The sequence below is a fragment of the Cucumis sativus genome, chromosome 6, assembly GCF_000004075.3.
Source record: "Cucumis sativus cultivar 9930 chromosome 6, Cucumber_9930_V3, whole genome shotgun sequence".
Taxonomy (NCBI): Eukaryota; Viridiplantae; Streptophyta; class Magnoliopsida; order Cucurbitales; family Cucurbitaceae; genus Cucumis; species Cucumis sativus.
In genome coordinates, this window is record NC_026660.2 from 5,367,068 (window position 1) to 5,394,292 (window position 27,225).

General features: G+C 33.3%; 3 protein-coding genes across 4 annotated transcripts; all 3 read left to right on the forward strand.

Moving 5' to 3' along the window:
• Positions 1-645: 645 nt before the first annotated feature.
• LOC101222209 (dol-P-Man:Man(7)GlcNAc(2)-PP-Dol alpha-1,6-mannosyltransferase) lies at positions 646-9,196 on the forward strand. Of its 2 annotated transcripts, none has more exons than XM_004154081.3 (19): positions 646-841; positions 987-1,028; positions 1,121-1,166; positions 1,290-1,376; positions 1,521-1,576; positions 2,131-2,248; positions 2,905-2,963; positions 3,104-3,175; positions 3,880-3,943; positions 4,160-4,263; positions 5,515-5,586; positions 6,684-6,770; positions 6,845-6,912; positions 7,336-7,404; positions 7,475-7,557; positions 7,832-7,928; positions 8,360-8,425; positions 8,641-8,734; positions 8,813-9,196. In XM_004154081.3, exons 1-19 carry the CDS (start codon positions 719-721, stop codon positions 8,888-8,890), a joined length of 1,485 nt encoding a protein of 494 aa, XP_004154129.1. In that variant the 5' UTR covers positions 646-718; the 3' UTR covers positions 8,891-9,196. The 2 variants fall into 2 exon arrangements, with proteins under 2 accessions (XP_004154129.1, XP_011656709.1); XM_011658407.2 differs by having other exon boundaries at positions 664-841; positions 977-1,028.
• Positions 9,197-13,904: 4,708 nt separating this feature from the next.
• Positions 13,905-15,823, forward strand: LOC101203436 (cyclin-U4-1). Its single transcript, XM_004144970.3, has 2 exons — positions 13,905-14,425; positions 15,166-15,823. Exons 1-2 carry the CDS (start codon positions 14,076-14,078, stop codon positions 15,494-15,496), a joined length of 681 nt encoding a protein of 226 aa, XP_004145018.2. The 5' UTR covers positions 13,905-14,075; the 3' UTR covers positions 15,497-15,823.
• A 2,118-nt stretch (positions 15,824-17,941) lies between these two features.
• LOC101211017 (protein transport protein SEC23) lies at positions 17,942-27,050 on the forward strand. Its single transcript, XM_004144971.3, has 12 exons — positions 17,942-18,896; positions 18,977-19,150; positions 19,306-19,467; positions 20,176-20,315; positions 20,957-21,032; positions 21,119-21,294; positions 21,387-21,468; positions 23,582-23,659; positions 24,312-24,473; positions 24,579-24,842; positions 25,433-25,537; positions 26,555-27,050. The coding sequence occupies exons 1-12, from the start codon at positions 18,171-18,173 to the stop codon at positions 26,693-26,695; spliced, it is 2,286 nt and encodes a 761-aa protein (XP_004145019.2). The 5' UTR covers positions 17,942-18,170; the 3' UTR covers positions 26,696-27,050.
• Positions 27,051-27,225: the final 175 nt, after the last annotated feature.

Consider the following 27,225-nt stretch of genomic DNA (forward strand, 5'->3'; position numbering starts at 1 on the left):
AATATTGTTATATACTTAATTAATAATTATGGGGTATAGTTATCCAATAAAATAAAGAGTAATTGTAATTGATGAAAATTTTATGAATAATAATTAAGAATATAGGAACATTTAGAAAAATTGTAAATATTGTACAAATTATCGCTAATAAACTTGTATCGCTGATATAATCACTGCTAGACTAATATTTACAACTCGGTGCGATAGAATTTGAAATTTTTGCTATATTTGTAATTTTTTTAAAAAGTGATTATATACTTAATTTTTAAAAAACCAATTGTTAAATTTGCGTAAAATAAAGAAGGTATATTGCAATGGAGGACTATTTTAGCAATAATAATTAAAGATATAACAACATTTTAAAAAGATTGCAAATATAGCAAAACTATCACCGATAGACTTGTATCACTGATAGACTTCATATGGTATATTTACAACATGGTCTATCAGTGATAGATTTATATGATTGATAGAATTTGACAAATTTTACTATATTTACAAATTTTTTAAAATTATGTTATATATTTAATTAATTTGAATTTAATTGGTAAATTTGCAAATGAATTTAAGAAGGTCGGCCCAAGTAGAAGTTAAAGCCCAGCCCATGTAAGCCTACAATCTCATGCTTCTTCCTTCTCAGGCTTCTCGTTCTCTTACTTCTGAGCTAAACAAACACATTTTTTGTTCTTCGAGTTTCTGAAGTTCAGCTCCTCCAACAATGGCTCCCAAATCATCAAAACTCATCGAGCGCTTCCGCTACGATCTGCTCTTGGGATTCATAGTCGCATTTTATGCCTTCATGGTGCCTTACACTAAAGTTGAAGAGAGTTTCAACGTTCAGGTTCACTTACTTGACTCAACCCAATTTCACTTCATGTTTATCCCAACCATGACAATTTGATGTAGTGTATCGATAGTTTAGCGTTTTAGATATGTGGTGATGATTAAGGACATTGATGGAGCTTAATAATTGTAGTAATTTTCAGGCAATGCACGATATTTTATATCATCGGCAGCATATCGACAATGTAAGGAGTATAGATTCTTTCATTGAAATGGATTATAATTGGAGTTTCTAATGAAATATCTCAATATTATGTAACTCTTTTGTCAACCTCAGTACGATCACTTGGAGTTTCCCGGAGTGGTTCCTCGCACTTTTATTGGTAATCTTCAAATTCAGCTTATTAATACGTGGATTTTTTCGTTTTCTTATTTGTTGTCATTTACTAAGTGACCTGGTACATTGGTATTTTTCTCGAGCGTAATTAGTAATTCTGGTTTCGTAGGTGCACTTTTTGTATCATTTCTAGCATCTCCATTTGTACTGGTCATAAACTTGCTCCACTTGCCCAAAATATATGGACTTTTAGCAGGTAACAAATCACTTTTTGACATTTCTGTCTACTAGTAGAAGCAATCTCAAGAGTTATGTTCCTTTTGTGCATATTCTTTGTCATTTCTTTATTTCTTTTGTATTTTAAACGTGAGTTTCAAATATTGTAATTTTCTCTGTGCAGTTCGCATAGTATTAGGCTGTGTTGTACTGTCAACATTACGTTTCTTCCGTATTCAGGTAGGCTACCATCAATTTATACTTTTATGGGTATGGTTAGTCATCTAGTCCTAGAAGCTAACTTGAATTTATGATTTTGAACTATTTTTTTAGAAGCTTTTGATTATTAGATCACATGCTGGTAATATTGCACCATAATATTTCATATCGATTATTAAACATACTAAGAACCAAGAGCTCAGCTGCAATCTATTTACTTCTATTACTGAGAAGTGTGTGTGTGTGTATGTACGAAACCATGGTTTTTGAAACAAAGAAAACGAGTCAGGCTGAAGTCCATTTCAGATAAGCACTATGTTCAACAAACACGAGAAAATTAATACACATGACTCTTTGATGGACTTTTTAGTTTTTGGTATATGGTTAAGGATGGCCGCCTTCATGCGACAAAGGCATATGATAATATTTTGGTTGACAATAGATGAAAAATAATTAATGAATTTACACTGGAAAATTATCATAAATTTCAAATGTGTGCTACATGTACTGATACTTTCATTTGATGTTTGACTTTGATGCCCTATTCTATGCTAAGTTGCTGATTGTTTGGACAGATAAGGAACAAATTTGGACATCAAGTGGAAGCTTTTTATATTATACTCACTGCAATCCAGTTTCATCTGCTGTTCTATGCTACCCGGCCCCTTCCTAATATCTTAGCTCTTTGTGCAGGTTATTTCTCAAAGCTTTTTAGTTCGTCATTTGTTCATTCTTCTCGGCTCTCACTTCAATCTATGAAGAATTTTCTTTGCGTGGCTATTTCAAGTTGATTGTGTTGAACAATATTCTATCACTACAGCCCCTCTGCTGTGGCATTGATTAATTAAAAAAGCATGCAGTACCTTTTGGTTTATTTATGTTATTTAATAAGAATAATATTCTTTTTTAAATATGAGAATTATTTCACACATTTAAATTGCTCAGGTTGAAAATGACTAAATTGAAGCGAGTATGTTACCTATGATTCTCATTTATAATCCATTACTTTGTGTCAGTGTGTAATGCTGTTTTCATGGTAGCACATAAAGTTTTTATTAATTATACATTTCATCTCACATAGGATTTCAGATATTAAAAATTTATCCTTTTGTTCTGTCTTTTTAAGTTTGTATTTGCATAGCGGTTCATGTTGGGCTACTTGGACTTTTCAGCTTAAAGGAAATACTGGGAAATATGTTCAGAAAGTTTTGGTCCTTTCTCTTGGTATCCATTTTAGGCTCATCACTATATAATGCCCTTACACATCAACATTCATTTTTCACGTTTGTTCTTTCTTAATACACTATATTCCATACATTTTAAGCCCTCATTTTTCATGATTGTTGCAGTGAACATGGTGTATGGATACTGGCTCAAAGGGAGCTCCTATGCAGCACTGAGTTGCTTGGTATGTGCATCCTTGAATGGAGGATTTGTATTATTTATTTGTATTGAATTGAATTATTCAACTATGTACCTGTTTTAGTTGCATTACATGTCAGTATTTAATTTTATGCCAATCCTTCTCACCTCTCTCGCTGTCATCAGATATTTGCTACAATCATCTTCAGATGTGACATGCTGTTACTTCTTTGTCCTCTTGGCTTGGAGTTTTTGGTGGTATGTGGATGCTACAAAGGTTTTGGTTTAAATTCATTTCTTGTTTAACTCAACTTGCTGGATCTTGATTTATTTTTCATATCAATTGCGATTTTTCATGTTAATATCCATAACTCTGTTTTTAGAAGGTAACAGAACGATATTTCACTAGTAAAATGAAAGTTTGCATGTTCTACGTTTAATATTTTTATTAATTCTATCTGTTTTCTTGTCTTTTTTCTAAAGATACATTTGTGCCAGATTATGCAAACTGATGATGCTTCATGACTTCTCTCTCTCTCTTTCTCTAATCCATGTCAAACTTCGCTCTGTAACTTACTACCCCATAGGTTTTTCCTAACAAATATAGGCATTCTTTTAGTAATGTGATGATTCTGAAACCACTTGTGAAACAAACATGTTCCATTCCAACACACTTTTAGTTTTAGTTAAACCAAAATCACATTTAAAAGTGTAAAACCAAATATTGTAATGTACTATAGTCAAACACTTCTACCTGAGTAATTTTAATTAAATGACTTTGAGCTAAAAATGCCTATTCCAAAATCACTCCCAAGCTTGTTCTAAACCAGATCAAGACAATTGCAAAACTCTTGGCAATGTAAGGTGAACAAGTTGGATGAGGAAAAAGGATTACATCGACAACCATCCTCTCCAAGAAGTGTGGCTACTCCCAATAATTTTATTTTCTTTTTTCCAAACAGATCAAATCAATATCATTTTGGGGGGCACTGAAGCGCTGCACTGGTGTTGCTTTGTTGTGCATAGGTTAGTAAGCTATTAGGTGCTTGCATTTTAATTCTTCATTTAGCTGGAACTCTTTTGGCTTAGGTGAGGCCTTGCTTTTTTGCATATTCATTTTATCAATGGTATTAGTTTCCTAATAATTCTTCATTTAACCGAACTTATTAAATAGTTTATTTTTGTTTGTTCTTCGCTATTAATTTTGGTTGATATCTTGATCTGAATCTGCTTATTTTACAGGTCTTACAGTTTTCATTGATTCGATACTCTGGAAGAAATTATTGTGGCCTGAATTTCATGTTTTCTGGTTCAATTCTGTACTAAATCGAAGTTCAGAATGGGGTGTATCCTTCCAAGAGGTTTTGTTTTTTACTTTTTTAAAGAATTAAAAAACGCTTGTAAAAGCATGTTTAGCTTCTTATTTCTCATTAGGATTTTGGTAAAATATAATTTTATGCTGTAACACTTTCATGATTTCTCTCTTGTATATCTTTTGTAAATATGGCGATGCTCACCGCCCTATAAAGGGGTCACTTTGTTTCTTGAGCAATACAGTAAAATATACAGAACCTTCAATCTCAAGATTCCTTCTCCTTCCCAATTAAACACTGCTGTCTCTACCCCACACTCTTTTCAAATATTTATAACCTGATCCCAATACGCATTGACTCCACCAATTATGTTTAGTGGAAATTTCAAGTATCTACCAATCTTAAAGCAGATCTCTCTTTGCGCATATGGATGAATCAACCTTTCTGCAAGAACAGTATGATCGATCTTCGACAACATACTCCGCATCCAGCTCCCAAACAAGGGATATAAGCCCAGATAACCTACAATGGGCCAATTTTAGTCAAACTGCCGTTACTTTGACCCATGTAGCTTTTCACCTTCCACTTTCTCCCATGTGATCAGACTTCCATTACTTTTCATTACTTTGATTCATCAATTTTTCCAAAGAGAGCATGTGCTTTTAGAAATGCAGATACTTGACATTTCCAATGATCATAATTGGCTTATTGGAATTTGGGGCGAGGTTACAAATATTTGAAAGTAGGGAGCATGGGGGTAGAGACAACAATATTTAATTGGGACGTAATTCAAAAGGCTCTTATATCGACATAAGATTCAAGGAAATTAGAGATTGAAGATTTTGTATATTTCACTATATTGCTGAAGAAACAAAATGAGCCATTTATAGGTGGGTGAACACAATAAATTTGTAAAAGATTTACGAGAGAGAAATCTGGTCAGAAATGGTTACAGCAGAAAACATATTTGACTAAATCCGAATATTCTTACAGATGTCTTCGTTCGTTTAGAGTGACTTACTCTGGGAGTGAATCAAGCTGTACTTTTTGAGAATTTTTAGCTTATTCTTAATATTTTGAAACCTCAGAATAATCTCAAACTTCAAACACTCACATCTCAATGGAACATTTTATGAAAATTGGTTTATAAACTATTAAGCAACGGTTGATTGCTCTTTTGGGAAGATTATTTCCTAGTGTGTAAATCATGATGTCGATAATGCTACCGTCAGGCCATTTCTCTGAGATAGACCAGTATACATCCTTAATAACTATTGACACCAGACACACCCTATGCATTGGTATTTCACTTCTGCACTTCCACGATCATTACTTGCTGGATATCCTCTTTTTCTGGTGAGTCTTTTTGAACAATGTTAACTGAAGATTTTGCTTCTGTAGCTTCACATTTTGTTTTTTTATGTCTGTAAACTCATATACCAGTTGTGGAATGCTTCTCTGGAATCTTATTCAAGTGACTATACTTCTCAATGATAAAACAAGATTCTATACTTTTGTGTCACAATATTACTCATTGAAATGTAACATTTGTGTAGAAAACAGTACATAGGCTGTTGACCTCATGATTTTCTTGAAACCAGCTTCCAACTATTTGCTTTTTTACACACATGTTGTGTTGGTTGGAATGCACGTACATGTTATCAGGCATAAGTGGCTTTGCAGTGTAATTTTACTGGGCTAAACTATGAAAAAACACCTTTGAATTTTGCTATTTGTTTAAAAATACACATATTCTTTCCTAAGTTTCAGTATTACCTTTGACCTTTAGTAAACGCTTCAAAACTTACTAATGCAGAATTAATCCATCAGAATGTTAAATAGAAATGTGGACTTTAATGGTGTGTCCGTAACATGGAACGGTGTGGTAGTTCTAATTTCGTTCCAGGGCATTGGCATACCATTTCTAGTCTCAGTTTTGTCCAACATTCTAATCCATTTCAACTCTAAGGATAGTTTAAAAATGTTTTAAAAAATGCTCTCGATTTTTGTTCAGCATTCTAACATGTTTCAACTCTAAGTATAGTTTAAAAATGTTTTCAAAAGGTTAAGGATAATGGTGTAACCTTTGAAATAATAGGGGGTGTTTTTAAAACAAAAGCTCAAGCTCAAGGGTGTTTTTCATAATTTAACATTTTTTTTGCCAATCCGAGCATGGGTGGATAAAGGCATCAAATATTATTCCAAAGGTTGCTGGTCTGAACCTCTACTTCAACAATTGATGGACTAAAAAAAATGAAGTTTTTGGTGTGTGTGTGTGTTTTCTTTCCTTATAAAAAGAATCATGCTATTGAGTTCACCATATTGTTTTACCAAGGGTATAATTTTAATAGAAAACTATATATGAGTCTTTCTATCTTACAAGTGTTATGTAAGAGATCTGGTTTTGTCTCTTTACTGTTCTTTACAACTGAACTTAATGTATACTCTTGCAGCTCGGTGTCTTTCTTGACAAGAGAGTATTGCCATCCATTCTACCTGTTTTGTGCTTCATATTACTTTACTCTAAGCTTCCTCACAAGGTAACTCACCTCTGTCTGTTGCAACATCAACTTCATATTTTATCTTGAACATATCATCTTCTTTTACTTGGCAGGAGCTCCGTTTCATTATTAGTTCTGTTCCAATGTTCAACCTATCTGCAGCAATTGCAGCCAACAGAATGTATGATTTGATTTTCATATTTCTTAAGCCACTAGCAAGATTACAAATATTTTCTCTGCAGAATGTAATAACTAGGGAGTCTGCCTTGATGCTTCCTAATTTGTCCTGATTTTCTTTCAGTTTCACCTCCTAACTTTTTGAAACTGTTAACAGTTACTTTACTATATGCAATGACATGATTTTCTTGATTGACGATTGTACTTCAAAGTTAACAATATGCCAATTTTTTGGTTGTTATTTGTTGTTTCAGTGTTTTTCCTTTTATATTAGAATATACTATTGAATTTGTTGCCTTTCATGTCATACTGAAATACTTTCTTTTTATTGTAAATTCACTTAAATTCTTTCCTTCTCCAGCCTCCAGCTATTCACATTATTTTTTTCCGTACTGATTATATAGCTTCCAATATTCTCTTGTGACAGATACAACAATAGACAGAAGACCTTTTGGAAGTTACTTTATCTTATTATGCTGGGACTACTTCTAATCAGGTTGATGACAATTTCTGTGTTGCTTGGATTGATATGTTTACCACTTCATCCGCTCATTTCTACTTTGTAGTCTAGGGTGCACTGTGATAACATTCTTGGCATCATATAAGAACTACTCAAGTGGCTATGCATTGAAAGAGTTGCATCGGACTGGTGAGTCTTTCATATCTCCCACTCCCCAAGTCTTTATGAATGTTTTAAGTACTCTGGTTCTGGTTATACATTCTCTGTTATAGGTTCCAATTTTTTCTGCAGTGTAGAATACCTGTTTTTGTACTCCTGTTATTTTCGTCAGGGTCTTTGTCTTCTTTTTCTCTCTTCTCAATGATACTGGTATTCGGGTCCTTGTTATTTTCCTTATATCACTATCTTTTATTACATTTTCTAACCATGCCTTTCTCAACAAAATGTTGAGCTCCTTGAACAGGCCATCTATCCAACTCTGATGAGCAGTGGGTTCATATTGACCCATTTTCAGCCATGAATGGAATTTCACGCTTTTGTGAAAATGATTTTCCATGGAGGTAACTTAGTTCTGGCCTTGGATTTGTGAATAACTGCTTACATAAGATGAAATTTTAGTACGGAATAAGAGAGAGCATAGGGGCCACGGGAGTGTACTTACTAAGAAAAGTGAAATTTTGACAACCATGGCGTTTCTAATTTGATTTTTCTTCTTTTCTACATGTTTATGGAAGGTAAAGACTGGGATTTGTATTTTTTAGCCGAACAAAAAAAGAAAAAAACCTTTATTTTTCCATTCTTGGTGCACTTCGGTTTCATATGTTCTGTTCATGTTAGACCTTTTTGTAGAACTACCACTCTTGTTTGAAGTCTAATCTAGGAAAGAGGAAAAAAAGAAAACTTTGCTCGCCAAGTGTATTCAATAATCTTGATGTGCACTTAAATTCATTGATGTGATCTTACTGTTAACGGAGCAGTACATGTAACACAGGTATTCCAAGGAAGAAGACATTCCACTGCATCAACTTCAACTGAAAAACTTCACCTATCTTGTTAAGTAAGTTTTTCATCGTCCTGATGAGGCAACTTTTTGAGCAACATGTTTCTAGAAACTCACTTCTCCCCTCCATATTATATGCTGACACCTCTCATCATCCTAATTTTTCGTTCCATGTTAGCACTCTTAGATATCTCTGTTCTATACACCAGTAAAAGAACGGGTTTATTAGATAACTGTGCTTATGTGATCCCATTCTTGTTATATCTGTTCAGTGAGCATCCAGTTATTGACGGATTCAATTGCTTATTTTCCATAAGTGGGTTTTCGAGGTTGCGCCTTCAAATTGGATTTCCACCTATTTTATTGGTACATAACTTGCTCTTGAATGAACAAATGTACGTCAAATTCTAGATGTTTCTTAGACTGTATTTATAATATCTGCAGGTGACGGAACCAAAAGTGTTCGTTCATGGTTACTCTGGGAATATGGATCTCTTGCACAAAAATTGGCCAGGATGCTGATGTAAAGTAAAGTACCCTTCTCTTGTCCTCGATATAGAAGTTACCATCAATTAAACTGTACGAAATCTTAGTTTGAATAGTCGGTTCCCTCAAGGCAAAGATTTTTTTTGGATATAGTTGCATTAAATCACCCTAATTTAGTTTACTGTTTCTTGTACGACACTTTTTTTTTCTCCTAGATACTAATAGTTATTATGTTTTCTGTAAACTAACTTCTGTCAACCTCATGAATTGCTGCCACCAATACAAGTACGGGTTTATGGATCTTTTCTATTTAATTCTATATATAATTTTTTCGATGACTAATTTATTGATGTATATGGTATGGTTATGGTTCGTATATTAATAATATTTTTTTGGGTAGTTGCAAATTTAGCAATTAGATTCAAAATAATTAAGTATATAGCAACATTTTAAAAAATTTACAAATATAGCAAAATTTGTCAAATTCTATCATTGATATAAGTCTATCAACGATAGACCATGTTGCAAATATTGGTCTATCACTGATAGACCATACGAAGTGTATCAGTGAGACAAGTCTATCAATGATAGTTTTGCTATATTTGTAATTTTTTTAAAATTTTGCTATATCCTTAATTATTATTGCTGAAATGGTTATCCATTCTAATTTTCCTATTTTTTTTGTACATTTTGTAGAAGATCGAGGTTTATATGTTTAATGGTGCTAATGACTAAACGTTTCTGAAAACTTAAGGTTTAGTTTAAATTGAACTTTTATATTTAGATGTGTTATATTGAGTAAGAAGTTCTTTAAACTTCTATGGATCGACTTAGAGATCAATAATGGCTATGTAAGTAATAGAGGGCTAATATAAGTAAAATAAAGGCCTTGGAGGAAATAAGTTCAAGCTATGGCAACTATCTAGATCTAACATACTACATTGGTACCTTGGGAATTAACCAAATGTGGCAGGGTCAAATGATTCTGTGAGAACAATTGAGGTCCGTTTAAGCTTGGATGCTTACAAATAAATAAAAAACGATTTTTTAAGGTGGTAAATTTTTAATCACATATATATTATCTTGACTGAAATAGAATTATTAATGTTTAAATGACATGATAACTGTTTAGGAAGAAGGTTGTTAGGGATTCAACTAAAGTCTCCGATTAGAGGTCGGAAAGATTATTCACTCAAGTAGTGGTCAAAAGTATCCACCGGTAAGTTCTTCAGTAATATTGATGTTTTATTGTGATTGATTGTTTCTGATTTGAAGGCTCTTGTTGTAGTTATTTTGTGCAAGGTTTCCTCTTTCCCAACCCTTGAGCTGTCTTTTTGCTCTTTCTGTGATTAACACATCTTCCCATGGAAAAAAATAAAAAAGTGAGAGAGAGAGAAAGGCGAAAGAAACTCCCCGCCCCTAGGTTGTCTTTTTGCTGGTTATGCTAATAACTTGCTTTCTTATTGAAGAAAAAGTAAGTTCATACGTGTTCAGCCTTAAAAAATATAGAGACAGAGTGGGATTCACTGTTTCAATGACGGTGAATAGTTGAACCTAAAACACATTTGTAAGTTCCAAGTAGGAAATGAGAAAGGTAAAAACAAGTTCCCAAATAACCTTGCAAAATTCCCTCCTTGCATTTCATGTATCACAGATGTGGCCTTACAACTACACTACAACCATTTTTTAGTAGGTTATTAGGAAGGATATAGTTTTCTTTTATTCGATTGTATTTCTTTTTAAGAAAAACAAAGAAATAAAGAAAATCACTATTACAATCTAATCCCCTTGTCACGAATAAAGGAGAGAACTTCTTTTTAGATCAAATAGCAACTCTAAAAGGATACCAAAGCCGCTTGAGTCCTTGACAAAAAAAGACATTAGCAGACTTGACCACACAAGAAATGTCCTTAATTAAGTTTAGATTTCAGAAATAGATGAATCCACCTAAGCGATGAATGACCTTCAACGCATTAGATTTGACAACTAAGGGCAGATTGGACCCTTTCAATTTCTATTTAATTGCTTCCAAACTCTCCACAACAGCCTCCACGTTTAGAAGATCAACGCCCCCTTCCTTTGAGTGAAATTGCAACCGCATAAAAGAGTTAGACCATCATGTTCACGAACAATTTAATCGAGTCCTCCTCCTTTGGATAGTGATAATTAGCTAAGGAGTCTAAGATACATAGAATGATTTAGAGAGGCTGATCATATTGATGAATAAGTCCGTAGTAGGTGAATTGTGGGGGATGCTATTGACATTGCAATCTTTCATGGTATCGCAAAATAGTTTTATCTTTGTAATTTGTTTTATTATTATTGGGATCTTAATAAGTCATTTTCTTTCTCTTCTTCTCTTTTAATCCCTTTTTTCCCCTTTCTTGCAAGTTGAAGCATTTGCTAAGTTGGGAGGCCTCTTTCATGAATTTTTGATGAAAGGGTCTCTTCTCATTTATGTTAAAATGATAAATTGCCATTCATTTTGCTATCTCTTTCTCTCTCATATTTATTATTTATATGGTAGCAAGAAATTGATTGGAGAGGAAAGCTATAGAAGCATAGAATGATAGATTAGAATTAGAGATGATGTATTGAACTACTCATCTCACATGGCCACCACATGGTGTTGGAGCAATGCTAGACTTCATCATAGCAAAGCAACACTACTTTATTTTTATTTTTTTACACATTATTAGTATTATTTAAAAATATCCATTTTGTTTTGTTTGTGAACACTTGAAAAAAAGACAATAATCTTTTTCCCTTTTGCTTCACTCCAACTCTCATTTGAACAGACGCTGCCACCTCTTCAACTTGCTCCTCATTCCAAGCTTTAACTGTTTCCCTTTCTCCTTTTTCTTTCCCACTATACCCCAATTTCCCTTTAAATCATTTGCCCACAAAATTCATTATGTCTCTCTAATTACATGCATGTAAATGAAGTTTAGCTTCGGATACTTTTTTTTCGTACCTAAAAAGTCATTTCAATTCGGCGGAAGATTTATCATGTTGTATGTGATTGTGATTTTGTACTCTCAAATTGAATATATATATTCTTTTTCTGTTTGTTGGATTTAATATCTGTTTGGTGCATAATAGATCTTGTTGTTTGGTGGTGGGGAAATTGTTTCTTTCACTTAGGATTCCATCTTTTGACCTTTTAGTCTGGAGTATTGTCTAAATCTATTGAGTTAGGCTTAAACTGATTGTTTTATTCAACATTTTGCAGCAAGGTTGAGATTTGATCTAGCGTCAGATTTGTTTTAGAAAAAAAAAAAAGAAAATTTATGGGACTTGAAAGTAGGGAGGTGTGGGCTAGAGCTATATCACCAAGTTTAAAAGCTCTCTATAAGAGTCTCAATGCTTTAAAAGGATATTTTAAACTGCTTTTTTATCACTTATTCTCAACAGTTGAAGTCTTTTTTTGACAGTGTCGAAAGATGTTCCTTTTGTTAGGTTCCTTATATAGTGGGATTTCATCTTTTGTGGTATGATTAAAAAGAAAAGAAAAGAAAAACAATATCTGTCATACTTATTCTCTCAAGATAAGAAAATTTATGTGCATTTTTAAACTTTAGGCTGTGATGTTTATTCTCTCCTGCAGTTAAACTTCATTTCTTTTTCTAACATTAAGATGCCTTCTTGTTCAATAGTATTTTCTTTTATCATCTTTATCGTTTGTACATTTTGTTTATACAACATTTCTAATTCTTTTGCCATCTTTATCGTGTGGACATTTTGTTTATATAACATTTCTTTTCTTACTTCACTATTTAAAGAGAGTCAAACACAATCCTACGTGACAAAATATCAAGGACTTGATTTTGGAACCCGAAATTTTGGGACTTGAAACAAAAAAGAAGAGAATTATATTCTAATGCCTTGGACCAACATAGCAAATCCATGTTATGTCACTTGGTTTGATTTAAATCCACAACACATGCAAGATTCCATTTTAAAAGAAAAAAGAAAGGTGAGGAATCCATATGAAGGTGAAAAAAATTGCACATGGTATGCACATGATGGGTATGAGAAGCTATAAACATTTAGAACATAAAATCAGCCAAAAGATGTCCAATTTATTTCAAGAAAATGACACCAATTTCCTTGTCAATAACTATTTATTTTCCTCTTTCTCTAAGTTAATTGGGGAATGCCCAAAAGTATGAGATACAAAAATCATTGTCCCTACCCAATTTCCTCTTAACTTTTGTGTCAAAAGGGACCAATCTTATTGACCCTATAAATTGGCATTATCTATTGGCTCCTTAATGATATCAAATCAACCACATTTTATCAAACCATCTTATTGATTTTGTGAGAAATATTTGTCACATTATATTGTTAGTGGAAGGAAAGGAAAAAAGTGGGACTCTTCCTCATCCTATTTCCAAAGTTTACTAAGTTCAATTAAACAAGTTAAAAATTTGTTGAAGTCCACGTAGCTCATCGTGATTTCAAAATTTTTAAAATTTAGGGTCGGCTAATTCTGGGGGAGGCAAGAGTATTAGTAATGGTTGGAGTGTTGTTATGTTAAAACTATTTCAAGGACCTTGTTTCGATTGAGCACAAGCGATCTGAATCCAATTTGTCCGAAGTGATTAGTCGGGTAGACAAAAAGGACAACTCTCTCTGGGTCCAAATTCTTGATTAAAGACATTATGTTTTGTTGCGAACTTTGTTAATATCTATGATTCTTGTCACATCTTGAAAGAGGAGAATAAAATTGCTCACACTATTATAACTTTAACATTATCTCAAGTTTGTTCTTTGCTCTAAAAAGATGTATTATTCATTTTATCTTTGATGAAAATGTGACGTAGCTATTGATTGTAGTTTCTATTTCGTCTAAAAAATCTTTAGACAACGATTTATTTACATACCATGTCCATCTCATTTTAGATGTTGGAAGAAGCAAAACTTTGACAAAGTATCCAATAATACTAAACAACCACTATATTCTAGATTTTTTTTCCTAAAAACTCCATTCTTTCTCTCTCTCTCTAAAAAAAGGGTTGCTTGAAATATTCTCTCCCATATTGTAGATACCAAAAGTGCCCCCACCTCTTTACACCCACCACACCCCTCATCTCCTCTTTATATTTATTCAACCATAGACAACAACACAAGAAATTTAATTGGTAGAACAAAAAACTTTACACACACAACAGCTAAGCCAACCGAGAGAGAGAGAGAGAGGATCCCTTCTTCTTCTTCAATGGTGGAACAAGAAAGTACTTCCTGTTCTATGCCAAAGCTCATCACTTTCCTCTCTTCTGTACTTCAAAGAGTGGCCGAGTCAAACGATGATCTTGACAATAACGATTCAGCCACCGAAACACAGAAGAACTCAGCATTTCATGGGTTGACTCGTCCATCAATCTCTCTTCAAAGCTACCTTGAAAGGATCTTCAAGTATGCAAATTGTAGCAACTCTTGCTTCATTGTTGCTTATGTTTATCTTGATCGGTTTGCTCAAAAGCAACCGTTACTGCCCATCAATTCTTACAATGTTCATCGTTTGCTCATTACAAGTGTTCTTGTTGCTGCCAAGTTCATGGATGATTTGTAAGTTTAAATTTCTATTTTTTTTTCTCATTTATAACAAGTTTTGATCAGTTCGTCACATCTAACAAAGCAATACTTTTACAAGGAGTGGAAAAGTCATTTTTTTCTTGGGGAATTGTTTTCTTTATTGTAATAATTGGTGTTAGGAAGTACTTTCACTCCTTACATTATACATGCACATGGCCCACTTCTCACTAATCTTGGGAGTGTGGAGAAGATTCTCCCATTCTAAAGAGTTTTTAAGTTATTGAGCTTTTTGTTTGAAGACTAAACTTAAGGAAATATATATATATTGAATAATATCAATTTATATTCCTAAATTTGTATATGAGATTTATAAAAAGCTCTAAACTTTTAGATGTGAATCAATTTAGATTTTAATTTTCATTAAAAGTCTACTTTCAATAATTATAAGTGTTTGTTTTGTTACTTGCTCGTATAAGAGTTATGGACAATTTTTATGGTAAGTTTAATAATCAAAAGATCTAAATTTATTCACTCATGACAAACTTGACGTTTAATTCATACAATTAATTATAAGTGTGAGAATGATGTTTTTCTAATAAAATTTGAAGGAGGCCATAAATGAATAGTAATACTCTTAGAAATTAGAAGTGTATGTTTCATTGGATAATGGATACAAAAGTCTATCTTTTAACTTGGAAGTGGATGGTTTAAGTACAATATGTGAATTGAAAAGAAAAGAAAAGATATATACTGATATTTGTAGTGTTTCTCAGGTGTTACAACAATGCTTTCTATGCAAGAGTTGGAGGGATCAGCACAAGAGAAATAAACTTTCTAGAAGTGGATTTCCTGTTTGGATTAGGGTTTGAGTTGAATGTGACACCCACCACTTTCCACACCTATTCCTCTTGTTTACAGAATGAGATTTTCCTACTTAATCCTCCTTTCACTAACATTTCTATATTAGCCCCTCCTCTTCCTCCTCCTCCTCCTCCTCCTCAAACTTCACTGAATAATAAAACCCTTTTCATCACCTTTCAACCAGACCATCAACCTTCCCATCATCAAAAAAACCAACAACAGCAACAACAGCTAGCTACTTGAAAGTTAAAAAAATAACCCCCACTAATATTTACTTTCAGGTTTATTAGCTAAAAACAAAAATCCATTATTGATCATTTTGGTCATATACACCCAAATGTTCAAACTTTTTTTTTTCTTCTTCTTCTTCTCTCTTTCTTTGTGTGGTTGTTGGAGAAGTACTGTATGATTGATTGAGGTTCTCATATTGTACATAGATATTGATATCCTTTTTATCAGTAAGAAATGAGAGGATGTGAATGTTTCAAAAACATCACTAGTTTTTCATGTTTTAAGATATATTCAACAACACCATCATTTTTTGAAATGGAAAATTCTTTCCATTACCTACTAAACTGCACTGGGATTATTATTGACAATTAAGCTAACTGTTTTGAATGATATGATCATGTTATTGGTTTCTATATCTTGAAGTTGGTTAATATATAATTTTTTGTTTAATGATGATTTTGGGTAATAGTGATGAAAAGGTGTGGGATGGGATAGTTTGGTGAGAGAATTTTTGTGGTCAATGTTAGAAGGAAATTTAGTGGATGAGAGTGACAGATGATGGAAGTGATCAGACAGTACACACATTTCTTCTTCTATATTTTGTTTATCACTTTTTATATGTATAAATCACTATTTGTTCTATTTCCCTCTGTCTTCATTCAACAAAGTGGGCAGACTAACATGTGCTACCCACCTAATATTTTTCCCTTAAATTTATATACATTCCATCTATATTGTTTATACACTCATCAATTTATTTTTTCTAATCGAAGTTTTAAGAAAAATTCATGGAAAGGGGCATTTTATTGATATTTTTAGATTTTATTCCTCATCTCATGTATTGTAGAAAAAAGACTATACTATGATTCTACACACCCATTTTAGTTTTCTACTTCCAAAGTCCAACTACAAAGTTTGTTTATCCTAAATTTTCTTTTATAAAACATAAAAAATTATCGTAGCCATCTAACACTTTTTTTTTTTTTTTTTTTTGCTTAGAAGCCATCTTTTCGAGATACACCAAAACATCATTGATTCATTGAGCTTGGATCTTGGATCTTGTCTATGATCATATTACTTCTATTATTATCATCATCATTGTTTACCATGACTTGTTAATTATATAAAAAAAAAACTCGAAAACAACGTATATTGTTTTGGTTTATATATTTATACAATTGTCAAACAATCTACCTCCTATTTTTAGGAAGAAAATGAATCTTTTTATCATTGAAGGATAAGAAAAAAATTGATTTGATCTCTCACTCAACAATGGTTGAGTTAAAAGTTATCTTTGTTAATATGATTGATAGAGATGTTTAATTATTGGTATGATCTTCCACTTAATTCTTATATATAATTTAACTGATATAAAGAAGATTATGTACATAGTTTTTATGGGCTCAGGCCCAAAAATACCGTGCCGTGTTCATCTGGGCTTTGGACTTTGTTTGTTTCATAATCTATTGTGCCCATTGTTTTTCTTCGTAGGGTTTAGCCCATTCCAACTCTTTCAATTTTGGCATGTAACCTTCAAATGTAGTTTTTTTTTTTTTATAATGTACCATACCCATACTTTATCATGTGCTAAATTACAACACTAGTTTATCAACATATTTATATTTGTCTCGAACTATTAAAAGCTCTACAATTTGTCTAATACATTTTTGAACAATCAATTATACATCTAATAAATTATTGAATTTTGAACTGAATACGTCTCCAAACTTTCAACTTTTAGTTTTATAAATTCTTCAAGTATTAAACAATTAAAAAAATCTATTGTAATTAGCAAAATTGAACGTTTTCTATTTATAATTATCACATTTTGAACACATTCCTGAATCACACTCTAAAATAAGACTTCCAAGAGTTTAACTTGCTCGACTCGTTGTGGGTCAAATTTTTCATTAGTTATTAGGTATTTGGATTAGAGCGTGTATTTAGAATTTTAATCTATAAATGCACTTTTGAATTTTGAAAAATATGCAGTTGTAAATAACTTTTCAACCAAAAAAAATAAACCAAAATCAAAAGTTTATGCTATTGTACCCATTTTATCATCTCTATCTTTTGACAATAAAATTATCTTTTTATAAAAAAAGTTATACCTAAAAACATGACTATTAGCTCTTATAAAAAAAACTTTGTTTAGGTTTAAAAAATTAATTACTACGTCTATTTTTAAATATAACAAAATAAATTTTTTTTTATTTTTATTTTAGGTTTTAATTGTTTTTGGTCATTTAAATAATTCTTCTAAATTTAATAAATTCATACAATAAAGAATAAAACTGTTAAAAAAATATATAAAAATTATTTAATAAATTCATACAATAAAGAATAAGACTGTTAAAAATATATATAAAAATTATTTGTAAGAATTAAAATTCGGAATAAAAAAGAAGAAATGATATGAAATAAAAAAGGAAAGAAATGAAAACTCAAATACCGGTAAATTTGTTAAAAGAAAATAAAATTAAAAATGAAGAAGAAAAATATTTAGTGGCAAATGGATCCGCCAAATTCTGCCGGCTCGTAGACCGATTTCGATTCCGTTTTCCGGTTCATCATTCATCGGAATTTCGTTCCTCAGCTCCATCACGCCGCCATTTCATATTAACAACCAATTTGGAACTTATTTCTAATATCATTTGATTCGACTTAGCATCCATCTTCAGTAACAATGGCCGAGTTTCTCGATTTGGAAGCACAGGACGGCGTTCGGATGCCGTGGAATGTGGTGCCCGGGACCAAGCAAGAAGCTAGCAACTGTATAGTTCCAGTTTCCGCCTTGTACACGCCGATCAAAGCCTTCCCTAACATGCCGGTTCTACCTTACTCTCCGCTTCGATGTCGTACTTGTCGTTCTATTCTTAATCCTTTTTCCATTGTTGATTTTGCTGCAAAGATCTGGATCTGTCCCTTTTGCTTTCAACGGAATCACTTCCCTCCTCATTACGCTTCTATTTCCGATGATAACCTTCCGGCCGAGCTATTTCCGCAGTATACTACTATTGAATACGAGTCGACTGGGGAAACGCCTTCTCCGGTTCCTCCGGTGTTCATGTTTGTGTTGGATACTTGTATAATTGAGGAGGAGATTGCGTTTTTGAAATCTGCTTTGTCTCAGGCTGTTGATCTCCTTCCTGATAATTCGTTGGTTGGGCTCGTTACGTATGGTACTTTTGTTCATGTTCATGAATTGGGGTTCGGTCAGATTCCGAAGACGTTTGTTTTCAAGGGCACCAAGGATGTGTCCAAGGATCAGCTTCTGGAGCAGATGAACTTCTTCCTCAAGAAGCCCAAGCCCCCCACTGGTGTTATTGCTGGTGCTAGAGATGGACTTTCGACTGAGAGTATTGCTCGCTTTTTGCTCCCCAAGTCTGAGTGCGAATTTGCTCTCAATTCAGTATGTACTTCCAACTTTGAGATATCATGACTGACAGATGCTGTTGAATTGAAATTGAAAGTTGGTGTTCGAATTAATAGGTTTTGGAGGAGCTACAGAAAGACCCTTGGGGAGTTCCAGCGGATCAGCGAGCCCCGAGGTGCACTGGGACTGCCCTGAGCATTGCCGCCAGCTTGCTAGGCGCTTGTGTTCCTGGTTCAGGAGCAAGAATCTTAGCGTTTGTTGGTGGGCCATCGACCGATGGACCGGGTGCTGTAAGTATATCTTTTTAATATGCTTACTCCAATTGTCTTAATCGATTAAAAGCGAATTTTCTTAATCTTGTGTTTTCAGTTGGTTTGTATATTTGAATGCATTTTGGATTTGGTTCTGGAATTATCCTTATTTCTCCCTTATTTTCACTACGTAGATTGTGTCTAAAAATTTATCTGAACCAATTCGGTCTCACAAGGACCTGGATAAAGATTCTGCCCCTCATTTTCACAAAGCAGTGAAGTTTTATGAGGGACTCTCAAAGCAGCTAGTTCATCAAGGACATGTACTTGATCTTTTCGCTTGTGCTCTTGATCAGGTAATTTGCACCATTGATACATCCACTTTATTTTCAATTTTTTGGGTTGCTCTCTTATTTTTAATCTTTTGGGTTGCTCTCTTATTTTTAATCTTTTGGGTTGCTCTCCCCCTTTGTGGTAACTTCGTATTATTTTTGTAAAATGTAATTGAGTTGATTATGTGATAATTGTCTCCAAAAAAAAAGTTGATGTGTGATATCTTAAACGGTTGCTGTGGCAATTTCCTAATGCAAATACTCACAGGTTGGGATCTTATAGTTGTAGTGATGATAACATACCAATATGTCCTATTAAAAGATGCTATGTATTGACTATCGAGAGACCAAGCCGAATAATTCTGTTTTGTGAAGTTTTCATTTTTTGGAGGATTTATTTGTTCATAGGCAGAGAAATTTGTTCTCACAGTTCATTCTAGCTTCAGGTAGTTTTAATTTGACAAGTGAATGCTCTTTAAGGATATGTTATGTTCTTTAGGACTTATTCTTTCTGTAGGATGCTTGTATATATGTGTTATGGAAGACTAGGTAGTTAGATGAATAAGGTTGTCTAGCAGGGGAATATAGGAATTTGACCATTACAATGACACATTGTAGATTAGAAATTTTAGTTTCCTTTGTAGAAAACAACTATTTGTTTTATTTCTAATTACAATATGTATTATAGACAATGGTGCTCCATTGTTCTTAAGCATTTCTAATGTATCTTAGGTCGGCATTGCTGAACTTAAAGTTGCTGTTGAAAAGACTGGAGGGCTTGTTGTGCTTGCCGAAAGTTTTGGTCACTCTGTTTTCAAGGATTCCCTTAAACGTGTTTTTTCTGGAGAATATGATCTCGGCTTATCATCAAAGTAAGCATTTTAATTTAATATAGATGCCGAAAAAGAGTTTATCATGTCTTTTCTTCTTTAGTTATAGAAAGACTTAATTATTGGCTTACATTTATGTATTATAGTGTAACTATCACATGTCCACTTAGATTCCCCTCACAATATACCTTTCTAAAGTCCAATGAACTGTTTCTGTTCATCTTTTTTAATGACAACATTTATTTGGGACTTGTCCTCTTGATTTACTTTTTTTTCTTCTGATTAAAAATTCACAATAACGTCAATATATCTGCAGTCAAAATTTACTTTAATAACAAATGAATCACAAACACAATAAATCAGGTTCCTTTACTAGCATCCAAGAAGAAGAAAAAGTATAATTGCTTGTATGTAATGTAATACTTATTTATTAATCTTTTCCTGAGTTTCTTTTTCCATCAAAGCTCTGAGAGATATATTGTAGGAGAAGGGACAGGAATACATTGTATGTTTATTTTAATTGGGGATCTAAACTTCTTTTTTGGAAGACTTTGAATAACGATTAGCATTGTTCAAGGTTAATCAAAGTTTCAGCATTTTTCCCCCTAGAGTTCTATTGTTTAACGAGGTGTGCTTGTAGCTTTTAATCACTTTCCTTCTTTCTCTTTTAAATGTTATTGTAGTGGTATATTTGAGATCAATTGCTCAAAGGATATCAAAGTTCAGGGAGTTATTGGTCCCTGTGCATCTCTTGAAAAGGTATTGTCTAAAGAATAACTGAAGCCTGCCTCTTCTTTTCAATTTTTTTGGCATCTTTGAAGTTCATTTTGCTTGCTTTGGTGCAGAAAGGTCCTTTGTGCTCAGACACTGTCATTGGTCAAGGAAATACAAGTGCATGGAAAATGTGTGGTCTTGATAAAGCAACAACTTTGAGTCTCATTTTTGAAGTTGTTAAAAAAGATAACTCGGATGCTGCTGTTCAATCTGCCAGCAATCAGTTTTACTTTCAATTTTTGACGTAGTATGGAACCTGAACTTTATCTTCCTAGTTATTTCATCTATTATGTTTAAGTAGATGGAACCCATTCTTACTTAAATCATATTTGATTCCAGTTATCAGAACAACAATGGCCAAATGAGACTCCGTGTTACAACACTTTCTAGAAGATGGGTTGCTGGAACTGGAAGCGTACAGGTGAGCGTTTGACTCCTGTACTTGAAGCACCACCCATTCGTAGATTGGGTTTAAGACATGATTATTGGGGGATGTTGGGAGCTTCTCGGGATAACTTTTGTGTGCCTTGAAGAATAATTTTCTGGTACCTCATAAAGGCTGATGTAGTGGGTTGAAGGCGTTAAGCCAAATCCATGGCCAAAAGGAAATCCATCGCTAAAGAGAGAATGCTCTCGAAGAACCAAAGTTTTAATTTGTAAAGAAGTTGAAAAGTTCCTCATACAGCCCTAAAATTGGCTATTTATAGCCTTATAAGGAAATATAACTAATTAGTTAATTAATCCTAAAATATTAATTAAACACTAATTAATCTAAATTAAGAACTAATCTAAAAATTAACTAACATACTAATCTTCTTCTAATTCTCCTCATCGAACGTAAGTTCATTGTAAAATTTGTAAGCTCTATCCACAACAATATGATTTTGAAATGAATAATTAATTTAGGCCATTAGTGAAAATAAGTTAAAAGGAAACCAGGGAAAATACTTTAACAAACAAGTGAAATTAAATTAAAAGAAAACAAGGGAAAAAAACTTAAGTACTGATTGATCAAACATCTTCTCACTATTTTTGTTTTAGAAAGCAGAAAATCTGTTTTTTGGATTAATACTAAATAACTTATAGGTCACTTCACAATTCACATATGCAAAGTTTCATGAACAGAAGCTATCCACAGGCTGAATAGCGGGACTATTTTCTGTTGATTTGGATGAAGGGATTATTATTAGGTTTTGGTGGAGTATTTCTGATGTCTTTAAACTGTTAAATATTTGTTCTTAGGATTGTTAAGAATTTCATAGTCTTAGTCCTCTATGGCCATAACTTCAAATATAAAGCCAGAAACTTGGGACCATGGGGTTCTTGTGAAAACTTTTGTAAATTTTGAATTGAGAGGAATTAAAGAGTTTGTGTATCAAATACCCTGTGTGTTGTGTGTGTGTAAATTATACCACCTGACCTATCCACTAGTATTCTATCATTCTTCACAAAAGAAAAAATAGAGAAGAGATATTGGCTACTTCTCTATCAAATTACTCTTTTGAAGTGGAATCCTGAGGAAGAAAAAAAAAGGTTTAGAAACACTATTGTTATTTTTTGGCCGGGGGAAGATTTTAAAGATAATTGGTCCAAGATGTTGGCCTAAAGGCAGATCCAAATGTAGAAACGACAATGAGCCATGTTATACCTAGCAAGTTGTGTCCACCTACCATGCTTAGTAAGGTTACCAATAAATGCCCTCGAGAAGATTTTTTCCCATTGCTGTTCAAATTCGATATAGTCATATAGACTCGAAAATGTGCTTAGACTAATACTGACTAGCGAACGATGTCATCAGCAAATTGCAAATGAGTGGGGTGAGCCATATCTCTTCCCACTCCTTCAACTAAACCTCTTTCTATCCCTTGAAACAAGTTTGTTGACCACACCCATTACCAAAGAGGGAAGAAAGGAGATCAAGGAGCACTGTCTCAAGCTTCCTATAAACAAGAAAGTGAGAAACTATATCCTAGATTAGCCATTAATTAGATGAGGAAAGATAGTTGAGCATTATCAGCATCCAACTTAAGTTCTCTATAGAATCCAAAAACCTATCTAGATCTTATCCAAAATTTCTCCATCAGCATGAATGCATGATGGCCTTTTCAAAATCAATTTTAGCAACAAGACCTTCCCTTATGAGATGAGCCCTAAAATCCTCAAAAATCTACCTTGTGGCCATAAAAATGCAAATACCCTGATTGCATTTTTTTTATAGGAGAAATAGAGAACAGTTGGGTGTGATCAACTCCGTTTTTATTTTATCCACTAAAACCTTAGCGATGATATAATTCTATTGGAACGAGTTGGTATAAAATCCACTCTACATTCATTGACTTAGATTTTGAAAGTCTCTACTATACTTGAGTCGGCAATAACCAGGTTGTAAAACTTCCATAAATACTTCTAATAATAAGTTAAATCTGGGGAATCTCCAAATTTTTTTGAAGAAGACAAAATGTTGCCTCTCTGCCATTTTCTTCTTTTAGAATATTTGGTGGCTTAATAAGGAGTAATTTGCAATCATGTTATAGGATTTGATTGCGGGGTTTGACCAGGAAGCTGCTGCTGCAATCATGGCACGTCTAGTTTCCTTCAAGATGGAAAACGAGGTAATCATCTTTTTGTTGGCTAGTTTTAAAATCCTGAATGCTGGTCCTGTGGTTTTTGTTTTCTAAATGTGGAATCGTATTTATGATAACATTTTTTGTTAAAGGATTTTGTGCAGTAGATATTTTCCTATTTGAGTACATTTTCAATTACGACAGCAAGTACTAAGCATTGGTTGGGTGAAAGATTCATATTTGAATAGATATCTTCTTAGGATCTTATAATTTTGTTATAACCATGAGCTGTTTTGGAATTTGGGCTTCATGATTCAAGCTATATTATAAGTTACAAGAATACATTCTAACGCCTGTAGTATAAGCAAACAATTGAACACAACATAGATAACTAACTTTTAAGTCGCAAGGCAGCTAAAGTGGAAAACACTTTTTGTTGCGGGAATACTCTGAACCTTATATATGGTATCTGAATAGAACATATTTTGATGTTGGATGACAGAAATCACTTTGCCATTATATCTAGTGCTGAATAGAATACATTATAATATTGACACAGTTTGTTGGAAACATTTGTGTATGTATGCATGCATGTATTTAGCGAAGTTAGATTTTTCTGTTCTGTATACTTGTATTTTAACAATTTATGTATTGTTTTGCTATTATTTTCTAATATTTGAATGTTGCAATTGGTATCCAGGCAGAGTTTGATCCTATTAGATGGTTGGATAAATCACTGATTCACCTTTGTTCTCGTTTTGGAGATTATCAGAAGGATACTCCATCTTCCTTCAGCTTATCTCCACGTTTCTCAATATTCCCTCAGTTTATCTTTCATTTACGACGATCTCAGTTTGTGCAGGTACTTATTTGTTCATATATTTGCAATCATTTTCAACATCAGTTAGGTATAATAGTTTTATAACCTATGCTAGAATACGTTCTAATTCAATGTGAATTTTTGAAGGTTTTTAATAACAGTCCTGATGAGACTGCGTACTTCAGAATGATCCTGAACCGTGAGAATGTTGCTAATTCTGTTGTAATGATCCAACCGTCATTGATTTCTTACACATTTCATTCAGCACCAGAACCTGTTCTTCTTGATGTAGCTGCCATTGCAGCTGACAGAATTCTGCTATTGGATGCATATTTCACTGTTGTTATTTTCCACGGGGCAACTATTGCTCAATGGAGAAAAGCTGGGTATCACAATCAACCGGAACATCAGGTATTTCTTTTCATTTTCCTTTTTAGTAACTAATTGTTACTGCAGAAGAGTACATTTTCATTCTGAACTAAAGTAACCGTGAAGAGTTAATTTAGAAACAACATTGATGATATGATCTCTTGTCGTGACCTCCATTTCCCTGCTTGCCTGATTCTCAACCCACTTATTCTTGAAATTTCCTTCTGGTCTGCCATTCCCATAAGAGTTTTGGCGAATCACTGAATTATTCATTTCTCCGTATTGGGTATATTTCTGCATAAAGACTAGGCTAAGAACGTCTGTCTAGATGATTACCAGTATTGCCTATATCAATCATGTACGTATGTAAACACACCCTCTCGTCCCTTTTTATTTCTGTTAAATCTGTTTATTTTTTCTTGTTCTGGATTAATATTCGGGAATATTTCAACCTGAAGTCGCTATCAAGTTGATAGGGATTCCTTTCGTTCAGTTCCATTGAATAATTACAAAAAGTTCTCCAAACCAAAACTCAAAAAGAAATATAAAACCTCACAAAACCCCTTTAAAGAAAGAGTTTCTGACCAGTAAGGTGCTACTTACGTTTGTTATTAAAACACACCTTTCTGCAGGCATTTGCTCAGTTGCTGCAAGCTCCGCGTGATGATGCAGATGCAACAATTAAGGAGAGATTTCCAGTACCACGTTTGGTGATCTGTGATCAGCATGGCTCGCAGGTTTGTCTCTCTTTACTGTTCATCGACAGTTCGGTGAATCTGTATGTACCTTTTTTATTTTAGTTAATCAAAATAGGGTTTAATTTTGAAGACACTTGTTCCTCTGACCCGTTTGTTTCCTTCTTGACTTGTGAGATTAAACTGACAGGGTTACCATATTGATACAGTGCATTAACTCTAATTAGCCATCCCATATAGTATCAAGACAACAAAAATTAAAGTTCGAAGTTCAAAAAATTGAACCAAACGACAATATAATCACTGAAGTCCAAATATTTGTATACTTTTAATCAATATGTAAACAAGCAGGGTGCCGTCTCAAAATCTAAATAACTGGAGGAAACATAGAAAAATGTTTCTCAACTCTACTGGATGAAGTACTAAAGTTATGTTGTAGTCCTCAGTTTATTTCCCATTTCACCCATTCCCAAATACTGCTAGGCAAAATCTAACAATGATCTCCTCTCACTTCACACCACAAGCTTGATTTGATGTTGGTATTTCACCAGACTGAACCTCTAGAATCCCATGATGTAGGTAAAAAGTATGAGTTCATCTAGTCTGCATAGTAGTTAAGTTTATTAATTTAATTACATTGTTAATTTTTCCTTATACTTTGTTAATTAGTATTCAGGATTTAATTAAAAAAGAGCTTAGCTCAATGGTGATTCTTTCTCTTTGAGGTCAGAAGTTAAATCCACGTACCTTACTTGGTTGTACCTGAGATAAATTGCCATTTCAAATATTTTTATTAGGCTATAAATAGCGTATTAGGCTGTAATAGATGGCCTTTCGAAACTTCCCATCAACAATGAAATTCTGAGCTTTCTCTCTATTGAGAGTTCGCCAGTCTTCTTGGGATGAATTTCCCACCTCTATGGATTCATTTCCATCCTACCAAAACCTGCCGGTCATTACCAAAAAATTTTACTATCATTTCCTTACTGGTTTCCTCTTCTGAACGTCGAAGAACCTAATCATCCGATCCAATTTAACACTTCTGTTTTTTTCGGGCAGGCACGTTTCCTTCTGGCAAAGCTGAATCCATCAGCCACCTACAACACAGAATCTCCCCTTCCAGGTGGAGATATCATCTTCACGGACGATGTGAGTTTCGAAGTCTTCTTGGATCATCTACAGAGATTAACCGTTCAATAAAAACACACAGGTGGGATCTCTGCAGTTTTGTAACATTGACTTCTAGTTTGTATAGTAATTTTTTTTTCAATTTCTATTGAGTGCACGTTTTGCATTAGCTCTCACCGCTCATTTAATTTACAAGGAAAAAAGATAGATGCTTTTTCACCCTTTGATGTTTTTAAATTTATGAACGTCGTAAGGAAGGGTACGTGTAGGTTAGTATTCTGATCAAATTTGGTCTCTCTTTTTAATTCATTGCATGGTGTTATTATCCAGCAATATCATATAGGAAGAAGCTTTACTACTCTTTCAGTTTTGTAATTTTTGTTGAATAGGAAATCTCATGAATAAGATGGACTTTTGCTGTCACAAACATGCATCTTTTTTCTTCTTTACATTCTATTATAGATAATCGTTCTCCATAAACCCACTAAGTTCAGAATTTTACCTCTTTGTTTGCTTTCTCCATCAATTTCTTTGTTTTCTGAATCTTCTCTTAGACTTGTGAATACGACCGTGTTCAAATTTAGCAAAATAAAACAAAATAT

Excerpts from the sequence above, each read along its gene's own strand:
- LOC101222209 (XM_004154081.3), top strand. The coding sequence starts at position 719 with ATGGCTCCCAAATCATCAAAACTCATCGAGCGCTTCCGCTACGATCTG. Across the intron at positions 842-986 it reads AAGAGAGTTTCAACGTTCAG|GCAATGCACGATATTTTATA; the intron begins GTTCACTTACTT and ends AGTAATTTTCAG. Across the intron at positions 2,964-3,103 it reads ATGCAGCACTGAGTTGCTTG|ATATTTGCTACAATCATCTT; the intron begins GTATGTGCATCC and ends CGCTGTCATCAG.
- LOC101203436 (XM_004144970.3), top strand. The coding sequence starts at position 14,076 with ATGGTGGAACAAGAAAGTACTTCCTGTTCTATGCCAAAGCTCATCACT. Across the intron at positions 14,426-15,165 it reads GCCAAGTTCATGGATGATTT|GTGTTACAACAATGCTTTCT; the intron begins GTAAGTTTAAAT and ends AGTGTTTCTCAG.
- LOC101211017 (XM_004144971.3), top strand. The coding sequence starts at position 18,171 with ATGGCCGAGTTTCTCGATTTGGAAGCACAGGACGGCGTTCGGATGCCG. Across the intron at positions 19,151-19,305 it reads CGACCGATGGACCGGGTGCT|ATTGTGTCTAAAAATTTATC; the intron begins GTAAGTATATCT and ends TTCACTACGTAG. Across the intron at positions 21,469-23,581 it reads CTGGAACTGGAAGCGTACAG|GATTTGATTGCGGGGTTTGA; the intron begins GTGAGCGTTTGA and ends ATCATGTTATAG.